Below are 19,195 nucleotides of genomic sequence, written 5' to 3' on the forward strand. Positions count from 1 at the left end.
TTCTTGGAATATTATTTTGCCTAGTTATTTTAACCAACCAAGAGAGAAAATATTAATAAATAATAAATGGAATGATATTCCGCTACGACGAATTGTTGATACTCCACTATTAAAATTAATCTTAGTTAGGTAAATCGATAAGCCGAATTCATTTGTAAAAACAGAACTTCAGAACAGGATGAATTATATATTTATACCAAATCTGTACTGCCATGAGTTAATGAATTAGCCAAATCTGTACTGCCATGAGTTGAAAAACCAATAGTCAACGTACTGTACTACTTACATCGTACTTCAACCGCAGACATCGGTACTTTTTTCTTACATGAATTGCATTGCCAAATTTTTATTTTTATTTCTCCCCCGTCTTAACAATTTAACATGATTATTTTTAATTTCATTTCTGTATTAAAATGAAGCTTTGTTGCAACATGATTATTGAAAGTGATTGATGAAATAATTAGTGGATACGAAAATCTTTTGTACTTCATTCATCAAAGCTCGAACGGAGTACATTAATACGGTACTACATATCGGTGAAGACGAGTCAGCTCAGAAGATAAGATAATTAACATGTGATCTTTTGACTTTGATATTATATTATTAATTATGTATTAAAAAAAATTAGATGATTAATTATCTGAAGCCACTAGGTGTAGAATTTTTTCTAGAACGCCTGCAAAATGAACTTCAGTACTAATGTCTGAGTATTTATGCATGATTCATGCCTTTTTCCTCGATTTCACACGATGACGTGTAACGGTCATTACATAATATATATATATACATGGAGTGCCTTGAACACATACCATCACAGAATATCTGATCTACAACAATTCTTCTGAACTTGAAAGAAAAGATATATTCCATCATCAAGCGAAGATGAAATTCCGTGCAGCATGGCAGATATTATTCCTCTCGATATTTGTAGGGTATATGTTCTTATGGGCTATGCTGCCTACGAAAACTTACAAGAATATATGGACTCCCAAATTTACTAAACACCTCAAATCCACATACTTTCTTGAACAATGTAAGCTTTCTTGGTATTCATATTCGTATTTATTATTTATGCTTGTTTTTTTTTTTTATATAACTTCCCATCTTTTTTTCATGTGCTTATTTACGCAGCGACGAATCTTCTCCTATTTAGCTTTCCTCTTATGCTCGTTGCTGCTTTGGGATGTGTTTATCTACATCTGCAAAAGAAATCCGATTCCGAGAGGTTTTTTTAGCCAATTCTTGATTAATTATTTTAGTCCAATATTCTTTTTTATAGCATCAGATTCAAATAAATGCTAATAATTTTTTTTAATTTTTTTTTGTTTGCAGTAGTAAGAGCCATTTCGATTTTCTGAGACGACCGGCGGTGGTAATGGCCCCACTCGGGATCGTCAGTGTGCTCGAGCTTGCATTTGCCGCCATGTTTGTAGCACTCCTAATATGGTCCCTTGCTAATTATTTGTATGTCAGCTTTGAGCATCTCCATATGCATACACCTGGCGAAACAGTGTACGTTTGATTCTTCGGTTTTTTTTTTTTTTTTCTAATAAATTGTGTTTTTTAAGATTTAAATGTGATAATAATCGACTCTTTGTTTTCGGATCTGAAGGCGGCAAGCAAAGTTTCGTAGCGTATCACTAAGGCTAGGATACATCGGAAACACATGCATGGCGTTCTTGTTTTTCCCCGTCACACGAGGATCTTCGATCTTGCCTCTGATCGGCTTGAAATCGGAATCTAGCATCAAATACCATATTTGGCTCGGACATATCTCGACTGTCCTTTTCGCTATCCACAGTATAGGATTCGTTATCTATTGGTGGGCGATGACCGATCAAATGATCTTGGTACGTACATACTCGTACATTCTTCGTCGTTTTTTTTTTCAAGAAACAACAATGAATTCGACGATATTATATTACGTGGTAATTAAATTAATTGTTGAATGCATGCAGATGGTAGAATGGAGCAGCACTTATTTATCGAACCTAGCTGGAGTAATCGCATTCGTAATATCATTAGTGATGTGGGGAACGAGCTTCGACCGTGTTAGAAGAAAAATGTTCGAACTTTTCTTCTATTCTCATCATCTGTACATTCTGTATGTATTCTTCTACATGTTTCATGTTGGAGTGGCATATCTTTGCTTGATTCTACCGGGAATCTTTCTCTTCATTATCGATCGATACTTAAGATTTCTTCAATCGAGACACAGTACTAGACTAGTTTCGACTCGTCTTTTACCTAACTCCACTATGGAACTAACCTTCGCCAAGAATCCAGGTCAATATGAATCTACAACCGAACAATTTTTTTTCGTACTTTCTAAAAAGAAGTTATCTAATTTTTATTTTTTTGTTTTCTTGGTTTTTTTAGGGTTGGTGTATAATCCAACTAGTACGTTGTTTGTGCACGTTCCGAGCGTATGCAGATTGCAGTGGCATCCGTTTACGGTAAGTTCGAGTAGTAACTTGGATACCGATAAGCTAAGTGTTGTAATAAAACGTCAGGGAAGTTGGACACAAAAGCTCCACAAACAGCTTTCTACTTCTTTGGATCATCTTCAAGTATCGACCGAAGGACCGTACGAACCCGCATCGTTTCATTTCCTAAGGTAAAAAAAAAAACATTACTAAAATTGTATTCAATTTTTTTTTTTCGGGGGAGATTTTTCGTAACGTTTGATTTTTTTTCAGCCGCGAGTCATTGGTGATGATTAGTGGAGGAAGTGGGATTACTCCGTTCATCTCAGTAATACGCGAAATAATATTCAGAAGCACACAATCGAACAAGAAAGTTCCGAAAGTATTACTAGTGTCCGCTTTCAAGAACACAACCGATTTAACCATGCTCGATCTCTTGCTTCCTCTGTCCGGCATTCCTACAGACATCTCCAAATTGCAAATTCAGATAGAAGCGTACGTTACTCAAGAACACGAACGGCCACTAAAAGATTCCAAGAATCAAATTCAGACAAAACTTTTCAAGCCGAATCCATCGGATTCGCCCATATCAGCAGTTCTAGGCGAAAACAGCTGGCTATGGCTCGGCGCAATAATTTCATCTTCATTCGTCATGTTTTTACTGCTATTGGGATTCGTGACCCGTTACCAAATATATCCGGTGGAGCAGAGGAAAGAGAATTACCATTACAGCTACAAGATTCTTTGGGACATGTTTCTTGTATGTGCCAGTATCTTCGTAGCAACTAGTGCCGTTTTTCTATGGCAGAAGAGGCAAATATCTGCCGATCAAAAGCAAATTAAGAATGTGGATTTTCAGACACCGACGAAAATGTCGCCTTCTTCGTGGCTAAGTCCGTCGGATATCGAACTCGAGAGCCTCCCGTGTCAGTCTCTTGTTCAATCCACTACAGTTCATTACGGCGCACGCCCTGATTTGAAGAGTACGCTATATTATATTATTCGATTTCAGTTTTTGTTGATTCTTTTTTTGGTTTACGGCGAACTTATCGAAATTTTGGCTTGTTATTCAATGACAGGGATACTTGCCGACTGCAAAGGATCGGATGTTGGAGTTCTCGTTTCGGGCCCTAAAAGTATGCGCCACGAAGTAGCCAAAATGTGTTCGTCCGGTTCTGCTAAAAACCTCTATTTCGAATCCATCAGCTTCAATTGGTGATGCATGCATGTAGTATATATATTATGTACTTTTGGATTGTTCGTCGTGATTTCGTCTCCTCGGAAGATTTTATCCGTCTAAAGACACGAGGGATTTTGGATTCAATCCCGCCCTCGTTTAAATCTTCGAAAAAAAAAGAGGACAAATCAGATGTAGATGTGTGTTCATTTGTTTGTGCTTGTTTTTTCATTATATTCCCAAGTTTGAGTTTTTGTGCAGTCCCATAAAAAAAACTGTATAAAGTTGTAAGAACTTACAGATTTCTATTGAGTTTCGAATTTTAAATAACACACTTGGCCCATTGTGATTATATTCATCGACTGAAGGTGAAAGGACAAATTTACCCTTTACTAAATTAATATTAATATAAATTAATTTATGCAAAATATCCGAAACTTAAATTAAGGACTTAATCGCAATTTTCCCTAAAAATATAGCGCCTAATTTGAAATTTCTCTTTCTTCTTCAGCCAAAACGTCACCACCACACACCCATCTTTACTGTACCCAACTTTCGCCGCCAATACCACACCGCCGGCGCCGCCTGATCGGAAAGGAGTCTTCCTTCCGCAACCACATCTCCTCGTGCAATCAATACCAGATCGCAACTGCGAGGGAGGAAAATCGTGGCCTGGAACCGTCGAGATCCCACCACCACCACCCGCTCAACCCCTCTCCGCCGCCTTCTTTGCTCAACCGCCCTCCACCATCTCCTCCGCCGACCAGCCACCCATCCACAGCCTCTTCCACATGTTCCAACAGGAAGAAACTATTCATAGCGTTAAAGTTGAAAAAAATTGATGAAATGTGTTGATTCCTCACTTATCTTCCCTCAGATCTATATCATCACGCAGATTAGTTTGTATCTATTTTGTGTACTGTGTAATGTACATGTGCTAAACGTGTGGGAGAAAGAAACGTGAGGGGCAATTTTGTCATTTTGCATGCTAGTGAGCCACACGATCTCACGTCAGGAGGAATATGTTTTGACTAAATTTCACTGGATGTTTTTTGTTAGTTTATTTATTTTAGGAGGGATTTTTCACTAATTTGTATTTTTACAATTTACACTATAGGTAATATTAAATTACAAAAATACTTTTCACTTTTTTCATAATTACAACCAGACTCTCAAATTAACTCAGTTGTCAAATTAACCAAGATAAGATTAAATAATCTGATGAAAAGTCAATTTGTTATATTGACCCCGGAAGGTCCAGCAAAAAACTCCCCGAGGTGTATGATAAGATGTGATACCATAATATTTTATTCAAGTCGACCCGAAAGCTAATGGGTTTACCAAACGACAAAATAAGTGAAATGTCTAAGTTACCCCTTGAATTGAAAAAATCAACAACAAATAATAATCTTAAGATGAAATGTCCATTTTATCCTTAGATTGTTAAGGATGAACAATATACGTCGATTGATGAAGCTGTTGTTATTCAAGAGTTGCCCATTATATATTTCTAACACACACATATATAATGAGAGGTAGGGTAAAACAATTAATATATATTTTATTGAACACTTGAAGAATATGAGTTGAAGAACCGAAGGTCAACTGTACTTGGGATATGGCAGTACAGTTAATTCATGAGTAGTTAGTACGATATTAATTAGATTGTACGTAATAAAGAGTGAGCTCGATCAGAAGAATCGAGCTAATTTTGACTTTAATTTGATATATACATATTTAAAAATAAATAAATAATATTATTATTAAATCATGATCATGAAATGAAGCCACTAGTATAAAGAGTTATAGGAAAAGCCTGCAAAATGAAGTTTAGTGCAATTGTCCCTGTGTTTGTGCATTATTCATGCTTTTTTCTTCAACTTCATATATCTGATTAATTAATTGATGACACACACACACACATATATATATATATATACATGACATATAAATACATGAACTTAAAGGGTTTAGTAATACACACATATATCTGATTACTTCTGAATTACGAACTAGCTTTGTACGTATTATCGATCGGATCGGATCGGATCGGATCGAACGAGGCGATGAAATATCGGGCAGCATGGCAGATATTCTTGCTAGTGGTTTTTGTAGGATATATATTCATGTGGATTATGCTTCCTACAAAGACTTACAGTACATCATGGACTCCCAAGTTGGAACACCACCTCAAATCCACATACTTTCGCGAACAATGTAATTAATTAATTAGCTTCTAATTAATTGTGTATTTCTTTAATTAATTGCCTTCATTAATTAATATATAATTTGCTTTATATATGCAGCGATAAATCTTGTATTATTCAGTTTCCCTATGATGCTCATTGCTGCACTAGGATGTGTTTACCTACATCTCCACAAGGCATCAAATTCCGACAGGTACATCTACATATATATAATTTTGTTTTATTTTTAATTAATTAATTAATTTATTTATTTATGGAATGATCGATCAGTAAAAGGAGCTATTATGAATGGCTGAAACGTCCGGCGGTGGTGAACGCGCCGCTAGGAATAGTGAGTTTCGTGGAGCTTACGTTTGCGGCCATGTTTATCGCACTCCTAATCTGGTCCCTCGCTAATTACTTGCACGTCGGTTTTAAGACTATGCTCATTTACATGAATCCCGGAGAAAAAATGTACGTTTACGGTACTTATTTTTAATTAATTAGACGTCAAAATCGACCGGCTTCTTAATTTTTTTTTATTTTTTTATACGGGAATTAAGGTGGCAAGCAAAGTTTAATACCGTAGCACTGATGCTTGCGTACGTCGGAAACACATGCATGGCATTCTTGTTTTTCCCCGTCACACGAGGGTCTTCAATCTTGCCACTCGTCGGTCTCACACTCGAGTCTAGCATCAAGTACCACATCTGGCTCGGTCATGTTTCGACTGTCCTTTTCGTCGCTCACAGCCTAGGTTACATTATCTATTGGGCTACAATGTCTCATGAAATCTACCTGGTAACTGTTTTTTTTTTTTTTTGTTTTATCGTTTAATTCCTTGTTGATCGCTTCGGTAATTGAGATATATAATTAATTAATTGTTAATGCATGCATGCAGATGCTAGAATGGAGCAGTACTTATTTATCCAACCTAGCAGGCGTAATCGCGTTTGTGTTGTTAATGGGGATATGGATAACGAGCTTCGAGCGTTTCAGGAGAAAAATGTTCGAACTCTTCTTCTATGTACACAACCTCTACATCATATACATCTTCTTCTACATGCTTCATGTTGGAGTGGCATTTCTTTGCTTGATTCTCCCTGGAATCTTTCTCTTCCTTATTGATCGATACTTACGATTCCTTCAATCCAAACGGAGGACTAGGCTCGTTTCCTCACGCCTTCTACCTAATGGCACCATCGAACTAAACTTCGCCAAGAATCCAGGTCCCTTTTTTTACATTTTAACTTTTTCGCTATTATTATAAACTCTCTCTCTAAAAATGAGTTTTGCATGTATACCTACTCTTTTTTTTTTTTTGTAGGGTTGGCGTATAATCCGAGTAGTACGTTGTTTGTGAATGTTCCGAGCATTTGCAAATTGCAGTGGCATCCGTTTACGATAAGTTCGAGCAGTAACTTGGAGACTGACAATCTGAGTGTTATAATCAAAACTCAGGGAAATTGGACACAGAAGCTCTACAAACAACTTTCTACTTCTTTGGATCATCTTCAAGTATCGACCGAAGGACCTTACGAACCTGCATCAAATCATTTTCTAAGGTAATTAAGTAAAATATTTTCAATTAATCATGGTCTACAACCATATTAATTAGCCAAGCATGCATTTGATCAAGAAATTGACAAAGATAAATTTTTGTTGCAGCCGTGACTCGTTGGTAATGATCAGTGGAGGAAGTGGGATTACTCCTTTCATCTCAATAATACGAGAAATAATATTCAGAAGCACACAATCGAACAAGAAAGTTCCGAAAGTTTTACTAGTGGCCGCTTTCAAGAATACAACCGATTTAACCATGCTCGATCTCTTGCTTCCTTTGTCCGGCATTCCTACAGACATATCCAAATTGCAAATTCAGATAGAAGCGTACGTTACTCAAGAACACGAAAGACCACTAAAAGATTCCAAGAATCAAATTCAGACAAAACTTTTCAAGCCGAATCCATCGGATTCGCCAATATCAGCAGTTTTAGGCAAAAACGGTTGGCTATGGCTCGGCGCGATAATTTCGTCTTCATTTTTCATGTTTTTACTGCTATTGGGATTCGTGACTCGTTACCAAATATATCCGGTGGAGCAGAGGAAAGAGAACTACCATTACAGCTACAAGATTCTTTGGGACATGTTTCTTGTATGTGTCAGTGTCTTCGTAGCAACTAGTGCCGTTTTTCTATGGCAGAAGAGGAAACTATCTGTTGATCAAAAGCAAATTAAGAATGTGGATTTTTATACACCGACGAAAATGTCACCTTCGTCTTGGTTAAGTCCGTCGGATAGAGAACTCGAGAGCCTCCCTCATCAGTCTCTTGTTCAATCCACTACAGTTCATTACGGCGCACGACCTGATCTTAAGAGTATACTCGATGATCGATGCAAAGAATCGGAAGTTGGAGTATTAGTTTCGGGGCCAAAAAGTTTACGAAATGGAGTTGCGAAAATCTGTGCCTCTGGTTCAGCTAAAAATCTCTCCTTTGAGGCTATGAGCTTCACCTGGTGATTTGCTCGTCTATCTCTTGTTTTTTTGTGCTTGCTTACGAAAATTCCCAAGTTTGTTTCCGTGTGTGTGTGTGTGTGTGTTTTTTTTTTCTTTCTTTCTCTTTTTCTACACAACCTTGTGCGTACATGTACTAATTGTGAAGGTGCAATAAAACATGAAGGTTCTTTTTAATTACCAATTGTATTTGATGATCAGTACTAATGCTTGCTTCATAAATGTGAAACTGCTTAACAACAAATTATTCATATATACATCCACGGCAGTAATCTCTGACACGTGTCAGAATTATTAATCTTTGAATTATATATTAATTCAACTGCAGAGATTATGTTGCACGTCGATAAAACTCTTATTACGGATTTTTCCAAGTGTCGAAACAGTTGAATACAATATTATACACACTCTGGCTAAAAGTTAAAGAGTTGGTCACATGCATGTTTGAACAAGATCAGCTGTTCCTATGTGGCCATGTAATACAAAAAATTTCATCTATTTAAGAATCTTCTAATCTAGGCAGTTATACCTAAACACAGTAAAAAAAAAAGAAAAAAAAAAGAAAGAAAGATGGATTTGATTAGAGTTAAGAGTATTCAACTTGCAATAAAGCTGTTGATTTTGTCAATCTTTTTGGGGTACATTATGATATGGATAATGATGCCAACAAATGTATTCTGGCTTCATTGGTCGCCTCGTATCCATGCTGAAACAGATTCGATGTTCTTTGGTCAACAAGGTTCGATATCTCAAACTATAATGTCGTTTCCAAAGAATTCATTCAGACATAAAAATAAATGTCAGTTTACCGATTACTAATCAGCAATTTCTTTATTATTAAGGTGCAAATATTCTCGTATATACTTCGCCGATTCTACTTATTGCCACTTTAGGATGTATATATCTCCATTTGGACCGGTACACTGGTGACAGTAACAACAGGTAACTCAAAATTCATGGCAGCTTGTAATATTTAAAAATTAAATGTTTTTTTAACATAGTAGCAATCATAATAACCCTACTTTCTTGACAGAACGACAAAGGACTCACGTTTCGCCACATGGGCTCGACCTGTTTTCGTGCGGGGACCGCTTGGCATCGTTTCTTGGACAGAGTTGTCATTCATACTAATGTTCATCGTACTCTTGATTTGGTCAATTTCAGCCTATGTGCATGGCATGTTCAAGAATATCACCAGACAGTCATCATCGAAGATAGGCGAGCTCGTGTAATAGGCTGAATTCTTTTTTTAATTTGTTTTCTTGAATTGTATAATATTTAAGTACAATTCATTTTTCGGATTATAAACGTGCAGGTGGGAAGTTAAGCTAGACAGTGTAGCTCTCATGCTAGGACTTGTTGGCAACATATGTTTGTCTTTTCTCTTCTTCCCTATAAATCGAGGCTCCTCAATCTTACGCCTCGTTGGAGTAACATCCGAATCCTCCGTTAAGTATCACATTTGGCTTGGCCACACTGTTTTAACCCTCTTCACTGCACATGGTGTATGTTACATCATTTATTGGGCCACAACACATCAAATCTCAGAGGTATAATCCATAAAAATCATTTTTTTTGCCACAAATTCTTGAATATTTACCAATGATTTTTTAATAAAAAAAAATTTTAAAAATAAATATTTATAGATGCTGAAATGGGATAGAGACGGAATTTCAAATGTGGCCGGTGAAGTAGCTTTGCTTTCTGGAATAGTCATGTGGATCACAAGCCACTCTCTTGTCAGAAGGAAGATATTCGAGCTTTTCTTCTATACGCATCATCTCTACATTGTTTTCGTTTTTTTCTTCATTTTGCATGTGGGCTTCTCGTATTCTTGCATTATGCTCCCTGGATTCTATCTCTTCATAATCGACCGTTTTTTGAGATTCCTACAATCTCAACAACGGGTTTTCTTGATCTCCGCTCGTGTTTTGCCTTGCCATGCCTTGGAGCTGAATTTCTCCAAAGATCCAAGTAAGTTGTTACAATTATTTGTTGGAATCAAGAACCTGATATTATACGTTTAATTAAAAACTGTCTCCTCTGTTTTCGGTAGCAGGACTAAGTTATAATCCATCGAGCATTGTATTCATCAAAGTGAAGAGCATATCGAAGCTACAATGGCATCCATTCACCGTAACCTCAAACAGTAAAATGGATCCACATCAGCTGAGCATCGTCATCAAAAGTGAAGGAACCTGGTCTCGGAATCTTTACGAGAATCTTTCATCTCCAACTCCAATCGAGCGTCTTGAAATATCTGTCGAAGGACCTTACTCGCCAACATCAACTTCATCATACTTAAGGCTCAAATCATCAAAAAAAAAATCGAAAGAACTAATTTTTTTTTTTAATCGTACCGTTTTATGTTGCAGGCATGAAATGCTGGTAATGGTGAGTGGAGGGAGTGGCGTCACTCCTTTTATCTCCATCATAAGAGAACTCGTCTTCATAGCAAACACCGATAATGAAAAGAATATTCCAAGAATTATTCTTGTGGCTGCTTTCAAGAAATCGGAAGATCTCGCAATGCTGGACCTTCTCCTTCCGTTTTCCAGAACTTCTCACGATGTTTCTCGTGTGCAGATACAAATTCAGGCTTATGTTACTCGAGATAAAAATCCCACAACGGAAAAAGGCCACAAAACCATTTGGTTTAAACCAAGTGTTTCAGACAAGCCGATTTCCGTAGTTTTAGCAGGCTCAAGGAGTTGGCTTTGGCTTGGAGCTATTATCTCATCATCATTTATCGTTTTTCTTCTACTAATCGGCTTAATCAACCGATACTACATATACCCGATTGATCACAACACCTATTTGAAATATTCACAAGCAGCAAGATCGACAATTACTACTTCGGTTTTGTGTGCGTCTGTGGTTATTACAGCAACACTAGCTTTTCTTTGGAACAAAAACAAGAACAATAAAGACAAGAACCAGATTCAAAGTGCAGACAGCTCAAATCAGGTGCCCGAACCATGGCTTTACGAAGTTGATAGAGAACTAGGGAGCTTCCCAAATCAGTCTCTCAAGCGAGTTACTACGGTACATTACGGCGAAAGGCCTAATATGAAAAGTAAGTTTCTTCTATCTAAATCGCAGTTTTACGAAAATATATATGAAATAATGTTTCAGCATTGGGCCAATTGAGCATGCGTAATTTAATGATGCAGAAATACTGTCCGAGTGTGAAGAATTAAACGTCGGCGTTTTAGTGAGCGGGCCGAAGAAGATGAGACAAGAAGTAGCTGCAATTTGTTGTTCATCCAAGAATCTTCATTATGAATCTTTTAGTTTTAACTGGTAATTTGACAACATTGTAACATTTCTTGTTGCAATTGCAGAATGAATATCATATATATATCCTTTCTTTTCATACTAGTGGATTTTATTTTGATAATAATCTCTTTTTTTGTAAAATAAGATTTTTCGATCAATTCTATCGACTTGATGCAAAATCAACACGAGGTCAATAATGTTCGTTATGGGTGGCAATTTGCTCAACTTGGGCATAGATCCTATCCAGACCTATGTGGATCGGATCCATAACCAAGTAATTAGATGCTTATCTATAAATAGTCAAGAATTAGTTATTTTATAAGTTGTTTCAGTAATTTTCTAAAAGTCGAGAAGGATCACAAAAAATCGTATACGCTTTTTGCTAAAAATAGCTAAATATTCATAATTATTTTATAATGATTTTTTAACACTGAAATATATAGCATATTAGATATTTAGTCATAAACAATCCATAAATTGTTCATCTGAACATGGTTTCACTGGTTTTTGAACAGTCGAGCAAATTCACAAAAAACGTATACTACACAGCACACGTTTTTTGCTAAAAGTAGCTGAAACTTTCAACAAAAAAATTATGATTGCACACCCGTATATATGTGTGCGTCAAAAGTGTGTATTTAGGTGAAAAATGTGTAGGAGTGTGAAAAGAACTGCAAAACTAATGTTATTCCAACTCAAGGGTCAAAACTGGCAAATGCCAAAGATGTAACTGCTAATTTAATTGCATCATATGGGATATACAATAATAAAAAAAATCATCAACAGGAACTAATACAAAAGCTGCCTGCTTCTTAAAATAAAACGAGGCATTGCCAAAACATTAACCTAATAAAAATAATCAGCAAAATTAACCTTACCTACTAATCAGAAAATGGGGAAAAGAAAAGGAAAAAAAAAAAGTTCAAACTGATACCTCCTACGAAAAGCCATCAACCACCTCAAGAGGGAGATAGATGATCACAAGCCATGGTCACTGTCTCTCTCTTTGTTGATGTCCCTCGTCAAAATCTACCTCTACAACAGAAACGAGCACCCTCGCTAGTCAGCAGATATTAACACTCCCTTTTCATCTTTTTCATCGCCTTGCTTCTGAGGCAGCAAATCAGCAGCTCCAACGTTAGCATCTTCTTTATCCAAATTTTTCGTCTCGAAACCATCTATTTCTGCTGCCTTATTCCGAGACCGCCTTACATTATTATTTGCACCACCTTCTTCAGAATTATGCACTGGTCCCCCTCGATGCATCATCATCTCACCACCGTCATCACGTCTCCTACCATGATAGTTGGATTCCGATTTAAACCCTCCTCTACCACCACCATTGTAAGAGAATCTTCCTGATCGTTCTGTTGGTCTAAAATGCTCGTCTCTCTTAAATCTTCCCGAAGGCCCAACACCATCAAACCTTTCATTTCGCCTGAAGTCTCTAAACGGTGATCTCCTCCGCCGCATATGGTTGTCTGGGAACGTGCGATCATTATTGTTATTTTCCCATCGATAGTTTCGCTGGGGAGAGGAGAAGCGGCCTCTTGACGGGGATGGGGACATATAGCCACCTTCTCCATATTCGGAGGATGCAAAATTGGGTTTCGAAAAAGGAACCCTAATTCTCTCCACCCTGAAATCAGGCGATCTGCTGCTGTTCCTTCTAGTACCCAAGATTCTCCCCCTATTGGAATGCCACGCCCTCGGTGAACGTGTTCTTGATCTCGAACGAGACCTTCTTCGTGGTAAAGTCATTTGACCGCCTCTTGGAGAAAAACTCTGTTCCCTTCTTGATAAATAGACACCAGCAGCATCATCGGGTAGGGGGGCAAAATCCTCCCCATAATCCCCCCTATTAGAACGTTGTGAATAATGACCCCCCCTGCCCCTGTAGTTGCTGCTCACTCCCCGTGTTGGCTGCTGCATTCTTCTGCCAACGCCAAAATACTCATCCCTCTCAACGGGTGATCTCTTGATGAAGGGCCTATGCAAGCCTTTCGACATATAATTACCATTTTGCCTTGCTGTTGGATGATCATGGAAGTCCAATCCACCAATCTTGTCAACGGCATCGCCAGTTTTACTTCTTGGCCTGGTTGGGTTATGACCATCGTTCCCCTGATAACTTGAGTTGTAGTGTTTTCTCGAACCAAACGAGGTCCATTGACGAACTTCATCTCTTTCGCCACGAGCAGCTGATCTGTATCTACCCTGATATTTTTCAGGGCTGATATCCCTTTCAGACCGTGAATATGAATGGTCACGTGATCTAAAGCATAACATAGACAAATGTTAATACAAGATATTAGATGGATGTGAAAACAAGATGACAAGCCACTGAGAAAATATTTGATACCTGAATTGCCTAACAAAGAAATCATTCCCATCAGTTACTTCTGTAGACGACAGTCCTTCTGTACGCGATTGAACTTTTGGCCTCGCTCCCTTGGAGGCATATTCATCTATTTGTGTCAATTTAACATTAAAGTTTCTTCGATCAGCCAACTGTCTTCTTTTCATGCCATCATAATTTTCCTCGACCATTTCCATGGACTGATCAACTGTAGTACCAGATCCCGCATTTGACACCTTTCCAGCTATCTCATTATTGTCCGAATCATCTTTGACAAAATGCCTCCTCAAAGTATGTCTAGAGCCACTTTTTGTTTTACCTTCTGCAAATCTTCCATTCCCATTAGAACCCTCAGAACCACCTTCAACGATAACTGACCCAGGGTAATCAGCAGCATCAGAACTGTCTCCATTTCTTCCATCAGATTCGTAGTCAACATATTCATTTTCAAACTCATTGTCCGCCCATGGGTACAAAAACGAACCCCTCAACTCTCCATCCTCGTATGGAGAATCATACCCTTCTGGGAACCTAGCCATCTCATCTCCAACAACAACGTGAGCACGGTCTGAATTGTGTTGGCCATCAATAGCGGAACCAATCCTTCCAACAGAGCTAATTGGGTTAGCACATAGTGCTCGAGCCCTACTACTCTTGCAAGAGTCTTCTACCTTGGCAACAAGTTCAGCAGGCCCTGAGAATCCCTGACAATCGGCCATCGCAGAACCAGAAATAGAAGTTCCGTCATTTTGAATATTTGAACCCGCAATAGGGAAAAGCTGACAATCTTGAATATATGTGCCTGCGGCAAGAAAATTAGCATATTAGGATGAACAAATAAAGCAATTTATCAATTCTTATACAAGTAACAGAGTTAAATAGCCACCTCTCATAATACCATGCGGTTCAGGAGTCTTTTGGACTTTGGTATCCTTTGGCTGGAGATCAATGGCAGATTCAGAAATATCACTGGATGGCAGATCATGTGCAATGACATCTTGCGCCATAATCTGAATTCTATCAGAAGCTGTAGTTATCCCGCATTCACTCATATTACTGGAACAATCTTCATCATGTGCTACGGTAACACTGTTGAGAACAGTGTTGATATTTCTCTCAGACGCTACACCAGAGGAACAAACTATCTTGGTGAAAGGAGAACCATCAAGAATATCATCTGCGACCACAACATGATTCAAATTTTCATCAGAATGCAAAACTTGATTTGAGTTCCTCTCATCAGCATCTTTCTCAGCAGCTTCATCATAACTCTCCATAGCAGCATGAGAATAAGCACTGTTGGGTGTTACTAGTAAATGCTCCTTGAGACTGGGCAGCTCACTACAGACCCTATCCAGTGAAAGTGTTGTTGATTTATTCTCTTTGATTTTCAGATTGGGTGAATCCTTCTGCCTCTCTTCAATATTCATTTCATCGTTGACATTCTTTGAGGCATTTTCAGAATCGTCGTATGGTTCTTCCCAAGCATCCATCAGAGTGTTCAAATCCCAATGTTGTCTGCTCACCTTCGGCACAGTCTGATCTTTCGGGCTCACACAGAGACTTCGAGAATCAGCAGCAGAGTTGTTCAGAACTAGGGAGCAGTTGGGGTTACCTCCATACACAGTATTATTCCTCGAGGAATCCTCTGATTCATTACTCTCGAAACCGAGTTTGGACAGAGCATCAGAGTTTTTTGTCTTTACAGCCTCTTCCACAACAAGGTCCACTTTATTAACATTATCGGCATCATCAGCATCCATGCTAGCAGCTGCTGCAAGAAGTTCAATACCAGAAAAGTCCCCTAAACCTTCAGCAAATCTAACTGTTGCAGATCCATCAATTCCCCGTAATTGCCAGTTGGCAGATCTCTGACAAGACGAACAACTCGGATGTGGAAGCTGCAGGTGATTTTCACAAATAGGTGAAGAAGAAAATTGACGTGGGGAAGCAGAATCTGGGGAAACAGAATCCTGGCGACGTGAATTGGGGGTCCGGGAGTGAGGTACTGAAGATTGAATTAAATGCCTCCGTTTCTTGATTGGAACGCTCTCCGACTTACCAGAGGTTGATAACTGTCCAACAACCACATTGCCAAACTGTAATATTAACAGATAAGAATACTTAGCTATTGAGGTTCAATGAATAAATGATGATCGACAATAATCCACATATTACTACATACCTTGTCAGAGTCAGACCCAGAAAAATCTCCAACTCTTTTGGGACTGACGGATTTACCTACTTTTGAAACACTATTCAAGCTTCTAGCTATTGGCTTCTTGGAGCGCCTTCCTTTGGTCACAGTCTTCCAACTTAATTCAGAATTGGTTGAGTTCATAACTTCAAGGCCCACACTGCTCAGCATTTTTTGCAGATATGGGCTCAATACAAAGAATCCCCTACCAAAGATTTGTTGGAATTCTCTGTAGGTTGATTTCTTTTCTGATTGTACGCCAATTTATAATCCGCGGGCGTAAATCAGTTCAACAAGCAAGTCTGCCAGACACAACAATTCCTTCAGCAAATCAAAATAGTGCATACAGAAAACAGCTTAATTTAGCAAGCATACACTAAACTCAAAATTGATATCTACAGGGTGCTTTCTCATATATTGTTTCAACTAATTATGCCACACCAATCCTAGGTGAATAAGCAAACTCAACTTTCCTTACATATAAGAGACTACATGAGCTTCATAGGACTTCAAAACAAGCATTGACCCTAAATAGAAATAAAATTACATCAAACAATCCTAGTTTTTCATGATCGCAGTTTAACAAAGCAATATTTGCCACCACATCCACAAATTTCTTACCAAGGCAAAATAGGTCAGCATAGTAAACAGCAATCTCTTTGATAGTTGCACATCCACAAGTAGATTGCCTGAAACAAGAAAAATGAATAAGCAACAAGGCCAAGAAGATCAAATACAAGAACAAAATCTAAAGCCAACAACAGCAGTTTATCAAAAGAGAGCATAGTTGTTTCCTATATGCAAATACATGGAAGATTAAAAGTAGCATGCCTGACAAATTTGGTTAAAGGATGGCAAAAACAAGGGCATCTAGTTCCATCATAGCTGATGGCTCCGATCCTTCGTACAGTGAGTAGATGAAAGATCTAATGGGCTTATAGCACTAGAATCCTCAAATAATCTCCAGTGACCCAACTAGTAAACAAATGTAGATTTATCCCATCTTGAAGAAAGATTCAAATGAAGGATTTGGATCTAAGATCTCTCGCCTAATTTTGAAAAAACAACATACTTCCCATGTTTTTTAAGCAAATATTTCAAAATTTGAGGCAATTTTCGCATCCATTAAATCATCAATCACAACTCTCATGTTAACAAAGAAAAGAAAATCGCAATGTTTTTTTTTTCACTTTTATCCTGCTGCCTCGTCTCATATAGTCTTCACCACATAAATCAGAGAACAGTGTCCATAAAAAGCTTCTGAAAGAGGATATTTTCTTCATCGTCAATATACAGTAAGTCCCTACAACGAGATCTCGATCTGCTGCAGATGCCATGTACTGGATATGAATTTCACAAGAAAATATCAAATTATTCACAAGGAGAGAAGGGAGATGTGAAGAAAATCAATCTTCAAAGATCTGATGATGCACCAGATTTCCTCCAATCAAATAAACAGACTTGATTTGCTTCGCAAAAAAGTGTTTCCTCTAACATATCATATGATTCAGATCTTAAATCATGTATCATGAACTCAAATCCGGAAGAAGAAGAAAACCCTAGAAGGTTTTTTACGGGACCGCAGATCTTGATCTCGGGGAAGCAGATTTCCTTGTCAACGACGTTGATGACAACACAAAAACACAAACCACGCAGATTATCAGAAAAAATTAGGGTTTCATATACCTGTATCAATTGTTCAAAACCCCAAATCTCCTCGCCAAAATAAAAAAAACGCAGCGGGTTCTGATTAATCCTCCTTCGGCGGTTCCAAATCTCACAATAATTTTCTCGTAAAACACCTCTGAAGAAATCGTCAGGTTTCGCAGCCAAAATTTCCCTCCGATCCAACTCTTAACCACGGGATTATACAGAAAGCGCGCAGCCAAGCCGCGCCACGCCGACTTCGTATCGTTAATTAGATCTCGAACGTCCGTTACACCGGATCTTCAACCCTGGGAACGACTAACAGCCGTACGATGAAATCTCGGTGGCTTCTAGAATATTTCTTTGCCTTCTTCGTGAGAGAAGAGAGAGAGAAAAAGGAGGTGCGAAGATTATATAAGCTGTGGAGGAGTTGTTCTATCCCACTCACCGCCCTATTTATACTAGATAACATGACGGTAATGCCCTCGGTGATTTAATGTAATGACGAAAATACCCCGTGATGCCCTAGCTCTGTTCGGAAACGAATTCCGCTTTGTCGGGTAATTACGGTCAACACTCTGATTAGCGGCGTTGATGACTTCTTGACACGTCACCAATCAGATCCAGCCATTTACTTCTCTTCTCCACCAACTAGGATCCAATATCCACGAGTATATTGATTAACTTAGGAATGTGTTAAATTTAAATTGACTTTTACACAATTTTAGATCCTCTATTATTTATTTTATTCTTTTGTAAATATTTATCTTCCATTAACTATTTTAATTTGATTTTTTATTAAATTAGAAAAGCTAATGTAGGCATAAAAATATATATCAACTATAAATATAATTTTCTAAATAAATAATGTAGGCAATTTTAAGATCTTCTAACATTTTATGTTGATTACTTTTTTTTTTTTTTGTATATACATCTATAATTAAAAGATTGTCTAATCAAATGAGACGATTTATTTTTTAGGGTAAATTATGGCATGTTGGCCATACCATGAGGTATGCTTAAATTACGAAAAAAATTCTCATGTTTTGATAATTACAATCACTTCATCAACTAAGTATTGTCTTACACGTTCAGTCTTACAGTGTCAAATTTACCTACTGAATAATGATCTTTTTGTAAGATAATAGATACTTGTGGGAGGTGGTTGTAATTATCCAATTACGAGGGATGTTTTTTTCGTAATTTGAACTTATCTAAGCGGTGGCCATATTTTGCTAGTTGTGCGTTGTTCCTTTGGGTTTTTTTTATGTTATATTATTTTATTTTATTTTTGGGATCGAATAAAAAGAAAGAATATATATGCAGAAAATAGATGTTGGTGCTCCAAAATCCAAATGGATGGGATATAAATTGGATTTGAATAAGAGAATAGGAATGAAATAATGTAG

General features: G+C 37.7%; 4 protein-coding genes across 10 annotated transcripts; 3 read left to right on the top strand and 1 right to left on the bottom strand.

Moving 5' to 3' along the window:
• The first annotated feature begins 177 nt into the window (after positions 1-177).
• Positions 178-3,933, top strand: LOC105971931 (ferric reduction oxidase 4). Its single transcript, XM_012996866.2, has 8 exons — positions 178-1,033; positions 1,132-1,225; positions 1,333-1,512; positions 1,613-1,850; positions 1,959-2,286; positions 2,380-2,617; positions 2,700-3,409; positions 3,506-3,933. Exons 1-8 carry the CDS (start codon positions 883-885, stop codon positions 3,643-3,645), a joined length of 2,079 nt encoding a protein of 692 aa, XP_012852320.1. The 5' UTR covers positions 178-882; the 3' UTR covers positions 3,646-3,933.
• A 1,625-nt stretch (positions 3,934-5,558) lies between these two features.
• LOC105971616 (ferric reduction oxidase 5) lies at positions 5,559-8,481 on the top strand. The gene is made up of 7 exons (XM_012996469.2): positions 5,559-5,820; positions 5,910-6,003; positions 6,081-6,263; positions 6,353-6,590; positions 6,691-7,018; positions 7,117-7,354; positions 7,458-8,481. Exons 1-7 carry the CDS (start codon positions 5,670-5,672, stop codon positions 8,308-8,310), a joined length of 2,085 nt encoding a protein of 694 aa, XP_012851923.2. The 5' UTR covers positions 5,559-5,669; the 3' UTR covers positions 8,311-8,481.
• Positions 8,482-8,854: 373 nt separating this feature from the next.
• On the top strand, positions 8,855-11,611 carry LOC105971615 (ferric reduction oxidase 2). Its single transcript, XM_088819265.1, has 8 exons — positions 8,855-9,043; positions 9,147-9,246; positions 9,338-9,532; positions 9,620-9,854; positions 9,951-10,278; positions 10,364-10,610; positions 10,680-11,380; positions 11,478-11,611. The coding sequence occupies exons 1-8, from the start codon at positions 8,875-8,877 to the stop codon at positions 11,609-11,611; spliced, it is 2,109 nt and encodes a 702-aa protein (XP_088675391.1). The 5' UTR covers positions 8,855-8,874.
• A 674-nt stretch (positions 11,612-12,285) lies between these two features.
• On the bottom strand, positions 12,286-18,249 carry LOC105971758 (uncharacterized). Of its 7 annotated transcripts, none has more exons than XM_012996638.2 (6): positions 17,826-18,249; positions 16,761-16,828; positions 16,128-16,441; positions 14,829-16,041; positions 13,946-14,744; positions 12,286-13,858 (listed from the first exon to the last, which is right to left on the bottom strand). In XM_012996638.2, exons 3-6 carry the CDS (start codon positions 16,308-16,310, stop codon positions 12,643-12,645), a joined length of 3,411 nt encoding a protein of 1,136 aa, XP_012852092.2. In that variant the 5' UTR covers positions 16,311-16,441; positions 16,761-16,828; positions 17,826-18,249; the 3' UTR covers positions 12,286-12,642. The 7 variants fall into 7 exon arrangements, with proteins under 7 accessions (XP_012852092.2, XP_012852094.2, XP_012852093.2 ...); XM_012996640.2 differs by having other exon boundaries at positions 14,841-16,041; positions 17,826-18,218; XM_012996639.2 differs by having other exon boundaries at positions 14,829-16,017; positions 17,826-18,217.
• Between the last annotated feature and the right edge of the window lie 946 nt (positions 18,250-19,195).

This window comes from Erythranthe guttata, chromosome 6, assembly GCF_056151865.1.
Source record: "Erythranthe guttata isolate IM_541 chromosome 6, IM_541, whole genome shotgun sequence".
Classification (NCBI taxonomy): domain Eukaryota; kingdom Viridiplantae; phylum Streptophyta; class Magnoliopsida; order Lamiales; family Phrymaceae; genus Erythranthe; species Erythranthe guttata.

Excerpts from the sequence above, each read along its gene's own strand:
- LOC105971931 (XM_012996866.2), top strand. The coding sequence starts at position 883 with ATGAAATTCCGTGCAGCATGGCAGATATTATTCCTCTCGATATTTGTA. Across the intron at positions 1,034-1,131 it reads CACATACTTTCTTGAACAAT|CGACGAATCTTCTCCTATTT; the intron begins GTAAGCTTTCTT and ends TTATTTACGCAG. Across the intron at positions 3,410-3,505 it reads CGCACGCCCTGATTTGAAGA|GGATACTTGCCGACTGCAAA; the intron begins GTACGCTATATT and ends ATTCAATGACAG.
- LOC105971616 (XM_012996469.2), top strand. The coding sequence starts at position 5,670 with ATGAAATATCGGGCAGCATGGCAGATATTCTTGCTAGTGGTTTTTGTA. Across the intron at positions 6,004-6,080 it reads AAGGCATCAAATTCCGACAG|TAAAAGGAGCTATTATGAAT; the intron begins GTACATCTACAT and ends ATGATCGATCAG. Across the intron at positions 7,019-7,116 it reads AAACTTCGCCAAGAATCCAG|GGTTGGCGTATAATCCGAGT; the intron begins GTCCCTTTTTTT and ends TTTTTTTTGTAG.
- LOC105971615 (XM_088819265.1), top strand. The coding sequence starts at position 8,875 with ATGGATTTGATTAGAGTTAAGAGTATTCAACTTGCAATAAAGCTGTTG. Across the intron at positions 9,247-9,337 it reads ACTGGTGACAGTAACAACAG|AACGACAAAGGACTCACGTT; the intron begins GTAACTCAAAAT and ends CTTTCTTGACAG. Across the intron at positions 10,611-10,679 it reads TCAACTTCATCATACTTAAG|GCATGAAATGCTGGTAATGG; the intron begins GCTCAAATCATC and ends TTTATGTTGCAG.
- LOC105971758 (XM_012996638.2), bottom strand. The coding sequence starts at position 16,310 with ATGCTGAGCAGTGTGGGCCTTGAAGTTATGAACTCAACCAATTCTGAA. Across the intron at positions 14,745-14,828 it reads ACCGCATGGTATTATGAGAG|GCACATATATTCAAGATTGT; the intron begins GTGGCTATTTAA and ends TTCTTGCCGCAG. Across the intron at positions 13,859-13,945 it reads TTCTTTGTTAGGCAATTCAG|ATCACGTGACCATTCATATT; the intron begins GTATCAAATATT and ends GTTATGCTTTAG.